Genomic DNA, 6,000 nt, shown 5'->3' on the forward strand with positions numbered 1-6,000 from the left:
CTGGCATCACCGTCCCCGCCTTCGGATGTTTTGAGCAGGAAGAAGAAACCGGGGGATCAGCTGCAGCCCGGACATGCCAGTCATGGAAGGTGGATATGCCATATGTAGAATCCACAGAAGATCACTGACTAACATTCCTTCATCCAACACCAGGGGCATAACTAGAGTGGGTGCAGGGGCTGCAGATTCACCCAGAAAACCGGAGATTATGCATTTGAGGTCTACAGGCTTCAAGTTACACCACTGTCCAAAACACTGAATGGACATCACATAGGCAATTTCACAGCAGATATGAAACATAGCATAACAGAGATGGTTGAGTACAGTGACAGGTCGTGCAGTTAGGTCACCATGGTCACAGTACACATTACACAGAAACCACAATAAAGGCTGCTAATACAATCTATAGTCAATAGGACCAGGTTCATGACTTCTTAGTTGATCTGTGTCTGTAACCGACATATTTCCAGTTCTTTTGTCACAAAATATTATAATATTCAATTTATTAAAGCATGACAGTCACTGGCAGGGTGGTAGAAGGGAGATATGCGTCACTGAGCTTAACGGCGTCAGTGATATGAAACCAGAACAGTTTTTCTCCAGCACACTACGTGTTGTGAGGGTTAAGTTGCATAAAAGGGCTGGTTTTATGTGGACCTTCATAAAGTGGGTGGGAGGAGGTCCACTTTATCTCCCCTACCAGGACCTGTGGGAGGTCATGATCATGTGATCAATCACATAATGGGAAGCACAGGCTGAGGTTTAAATAACCGAGCTTTACAGGCAGTAGGTGTTCAGCTAGCCAGGAGATAGGAGTCTCCAGCGGCTTTGTGGCTCGTCAGCCACAGACTGAACCTGTGCTGCTCCAGTGTGGGCTGCCGCCCGCAACATATGGACTGTGTTGCAGCATTGTTGTTTTGTTCCTGTTTTAGCCAGAAAGGCTGAGTTTTTTTTCCAGTGAGTTGGTTTATGCTGCCTAAATAATAAACCAACAAGGATTTAAAGATATCGGTGTAACCATTTTTTTTCCTACCTCTGTGCCGCCATGTGAGTGATCTACCACAAAAGTTTGCACAGAGTTTAATGATATCCTCTGATGTTAGGCTATAATTATACATCTGTGGGCCACATTAATCAAAACTGACAAAAAGAAAAAACAGAGCATGTTGCCAGCCATTCACAGCATGGCTTTCATTCTACTAGAGCTACTGTAAAAATTAAGGCTGATCTCTGACTGTTCTGTGTAACAAAAATTTACTTTTTTTTTTTTTTAATAAATGAGGCCTGCATGTTTTTTAGCATCTATATCTCGTCCTTTGTTCTTACATCCATAAAATAATCAGCTCTGCCAAGAGTCTCCTCCTTGATGTCCATTTTTTTTTTTTCATTGGCCCATTATAATGGGCGAATTCTGTCAAAAAGTGGACCAGAGAAGGACATATCTCCTTTTGTTTACATAATTACCATTCTCGCATCCATACAATAAACACTAAAGGTACTGTCACACTTAGCGATGTACCAGCGATCCCGACCAGCAATATGACGCGGTCAGGATCACTGGTACATCGCTAAGTGGTCGCTAGTGAGCTGCCACACAGGCAGATCTCACCAGCGACATCGCTGGGGACGGGGGTCGCTACTTACCTGTCACACTAGGCGATCCTGACGTCCTCCCTCCCGGCTCCACAGGAAGCTGATGATGAGAAGCGGTCCTGAACGTTCTCGCGCGATCAGAGATAACCAGCGGGGGAGCGGGTCGCAGGTAAGTATCAGACACAGCGATGTCGCTAGCAATATCGCTATAATGTCACAAGTTATAGCGATATTGCTAGCGATATCGCTTAGTGTGACAGGCCCTTAAGTGTGTGAAAAGGGTCCTAGATAGGAGGAAGAGGTGGTGTCCCTGTAAGGTCTCATTCAGGCCTATTCACAGATAGAATATAAGGGCACATGTTCACATGTCTGGTTTTTTTTGTGGTCAATCGTCTGCAAAATATAAATAGGGACATCAATTTCCAGATCAAAATTGTCCATTTAAATCAATACATCTGAGAAAAGGACAAACAGCACGAGGATGCCATCCATGCACCATCCAAGTGCTCTCTGTTTTGTACCGTTGATCGGCCCATGTAAACATGTTGGTGACCGCTTGGATTGTTTATGCTGAAATGAAAATCATCATTATCGGCAGCACAGGGGATGTTCTGCGGATAATATAATGTTGTATGGGAATAATGAAGCGTGAACGAGGACTGCTCCACTTCATATATAGTTGATCGATGCTCATTAATGGATGGATCTGAATGTGCTATTGGGATTGTCTAAAGCCCGATGCCCACGATCTGGAACTAGCAGCGCTTGGGACGTAGTGTATGTTTGCTGCGTCCAAAAGTGTTGCCTTCTATTGAATGCAGGTAAAGCAGCATGTGATCACTGAACAGTGCGATTTACCGCATTTAATACATTTCTAATTATCGTATGTAGTCTGGCGGAGTCTGGGGTTTCCACATGAGAAATTGACATGCTTTGGTATTGAAAGATGTGCCGCATGTCCGTCTCCGTGAGAGATCCGCAGGCGACTATGCACGCATAGTGGACATGGGATTTCTAGAAATCCCATCCACTAAGTTGTAATATCTGTCCGTTGCGGGTTTGACGCTGCATTAACATGCAGCGTCAAACCCGCAGCAGTTCCCGATTGTGGAAACGTACCCTAACACTTTGTACACACCGCTATTGAAAGTCTCTGTGGCGGCCTCAGTCAGTGGGAAAATGGATCTATCACAGCACCATAGGCTCCATTAGAAATCGAGGTAACAGATGCTTGTATGAATGGAGTTTACCAAAGAGGTGTACAGACTGGCTGATATATATATACACATATACACACACACACACACACACACACACACACACACACATACACACACTAGCTGAAGAGCCCGGCGCTGCCAGGGCATAGTAACTAACTGTGGTTATTTATAACAAATTATAATTATCCTCCATCCCATAGTCCCGTGCCCATATACCCATCATACATATTCTCCATCCCATAGACCCGTGCCCATATACCCATCACACATCCTCCATCCCATAGTCAACCAGACAGTGCAGGCAAAAAAAGAAAATTTACATGTAAAATCTGCCTCATGATTTCACTTAAGTGCACACAATGGGGGAGATAATCAAAAACTGGCTAAAATAGCAAACCTGGAGTAGTTGCCCATAGCAACCAATCAAAGCTCAGCTTTCACTTCTCACACAATAACTAAATACTTGAATGTTAAGATTTTGTGGTTTCATTGAACTTGTAAAGAATATATATATGCGGAGTAGGTGGACTGGGATTGTCCTCACACGGAGCAGTTTCTCTGATCAGATCTGGATTTTAGACTATGACCAAATCAATAAATCCCCTGGATCCCACAATACATTTTCTTCCAAACACAGATTTGCAGTGAATCAATCAAGAATTGACAATTTGTCATAAATGGGAATAAAGCAAATAATGGCGTATGAGAGCTCAGTGCAGAAGTGTGCTGTGGCTCCAGACAGAGAGAAATATTTGCTTTAGCAAGCCCTTATTCTTATTAATCACCGAGCAACGTGACACCAGAATTGTGGTGTGACGCCGGCGTAATCCACAAAGAGAAGGTTAGAACGCGGTTACAGAACATGTCAGACGCTGCCCTGATACACCTCTGCCGGCGTGATATCGGCACTGCACATATAAAACCCACCTGGTAATGTTGTGCACCTGAATCCCAAACGTGTATGACCCAGGTATGAGATTCAGTACCAGACATAGGGTCATTTTAATCTGAGCACACAAGGAGCCAGGAACTTTTACAAGAAATTCATCCGAGCTAGCGATCTATGGATCTGTCACATATATAAATACAGTAGGTCTCTTAGACCTGATGAGGCTGGTGTGCTTACTCAGTGTCAAAATGGCTGTATAATCCTTTATATAAAAAAAAACACATTGCTGTTAAAATGAGCATTTTCTGAGTCCCAGGTCTAGCAGTATATAAATGTACATACCAGGAATACAGGCTACTCTAACCACAATTGTTATCGCTTACCTGTAAAGTTTTAGTAAATCCGTTCTTCTTAGTGATCCCATTCAGGTGATTTTGGTGGGGTTTGCGGGTCCCGTTACAGTGAACCAACTTGGGCTGAGCCATTGGGGAGACTGAGCAGCTCTCATACAGCAGATACATAGAGTGATCAGCCAGCAGGTAGTCAACCAGTCTGTCAGGCTGATCCAGGGAAAGGGTGTGGCGGCACGGGGAGGAGGAAGTCAGCAAGAAAGCCCTTCCTTATCCTCAGACCTCACTCCTTGAATTCAGCTGTCACCTTTGTACACCTTTACGTCTCGGCATAAGAAAAGCATTTTGTATAGCAACAGGTAGCCTTGATCCGCTGTCCTGTCAGGTCCCTTTACACCAGAAGGGGTTGCTAAACAACAGACGCTTCTTAGGAGCCCCTGAACAAGAAGCTGGAAAAGTGAAAGAAAGGGATTTAAAGAGACACACACCACTTGTGTTTGCCATAAGATGACAGAACTTGCATCCCAAGTCTAGTTTATGCTAGGCTAATCATTTACTACTAGAGTACGTGTAACCATTCACCCCAAGCTATGGATGTGAAGTTATAGGTTCACTCTGGGCAGCAGTAATGAGACCGACAGCTGCTAGAATAACGCTCACATTTTTTTTCCAGACTGTATCTTTTAGGCTATGTGCCCACGTATGCAGAAAATTTCTGCCTCAAAACCGGACTCCTTCCCAGAAAACGCACGGTTTTTTTTTAGGAAAACCCGCGCGTTTTTGATGCGTTTTTTTCCGCTCGTCTTCTGGACTCATAGAAAATAGCTAAAAACGCGGACTTTTCCGCAAAATTAATGAGCATGCTGCGTTTTTTACCTCTAAGCGTTTTTTTGCGCAGAAAAAAACGCATCAATGTGCACAAAAAGTGCGGAATTCATTTAAAATGAATGGGATGCTTCTTCTATGTGTTTTTGAAGCGTTTTGACCGGGACAAACGTTTCAAAAACGCGAAAAAAACCCCTTACGCGGGCACACAGCCTCAAGGCTACGTTCCCACGATGAGCCTTTAGTAAGTTTTAGACGCTTTGTATTTTTGCTGAGGCAAAAAGTCAGCGTCTAATACACTGGGTAACACTGGCAGAAAGGGCCAAGAACAATATATGGGCCCTTTGTAGCCCAAGAGCTCCTAAAAATGCTAAATTGCACCTGCTTTGGAGGTACAGATGGGCCCCCTCACCTCTTGGGCCTCTGTGCGGCCACACAGGATGGCGGATGCATCAATGATGTCCGCCTCTGGTCTAAGGCTGTTCATATTGCATTAACCCAGCCCGTTCAACGCATAGCGTTGACGGGCTGCATTAACGGTATAGCATAACGCGATCGCGTTATGCTATACCCGCTAGCGCAGATGATTAATCTGTGCTAGCGGTGACGGAGCCTCAGACGTTGCAGCCCGAGTCCGAGGCTTCGTCGCTGAATGACGGCACATAGCGAGCGATGCGCCTGATAATGGGGGCTAATGGTAGCGTTAACGGACTGCTTTACACCACGTTATGCCGCGGTGTAACTCAGTCCGTCTAACGGACTGCCATAACGCAATGTGACCCCGGCCTAACAGATCTAGCAAAGTGGATGGGAGTTAGGCCGGGTTTCACAAGCCCTGATATTTCCGGTACCCGAAAAAATGGTACCGGAGATATCCGTGCCCGTGTGTCAATTTGTCACATTCGTGTGCCGTCCATGTGTGATCCGTGTGCTGTCTGCATGCTGTCCGTGTATTGAAACAATTTGTTCCAATGTTAACCCTATGACTTTTAAAACGGACACGGACCCATTGACTTGTATGGGTCCTTGTGATCCGTGCTGTCCCTCAAAAACGGACATGTCAGCGTGTTTTACACACGCTCCGTAAAAACACGGCGACATGTACATAGACCCATTCATTTGA

The 6,000-nt window shown here is 44.9% G+C and overlaps 1 protein-coding gene across 1 annotated transcript in view; it reads right to left on the bottom strand.

The window, feature by feature from the left end:
- Positions 1 to 4,438, bottom strand: part of LOC141057280 (serine palmitoyltransferase 3-like) — a 119,937-nt gene extending 115,499 nt beyond the window's left edge. Inside the window, exon 1 of the mRNA XM_073553821.1 lies at positions 4,086 to 4,438. Coding sequence (XP_073409922.1) covers positions 4,086 to 4,223 — 138 coding nt within the window. The 5' untranslated portion in view covers positions 4,224 to 4,438. The remainder of the gene's footprint in view (positions 1 to 4,085) is intronic.
- Positions 4,439 to 6,000: the final 1,562 nt, after the last annotated feature.

Source organism: Dendrobates tinctorius, unplaced genomic scaffold (genome assembly GCF_039654945.1).
Source record: "Dendrobates tinctorius isolate UK_male_01 unplaced genomic scaffold, ASM3965494v1 ptg000203l, whole genome shotgun sequence".
Lineage (NCBI taxonomy): Eukaryota > Metazoa > Chordata > Amphibia > Anura > Dendrobatidae > Dendrobates > Dendrobates tinctorius.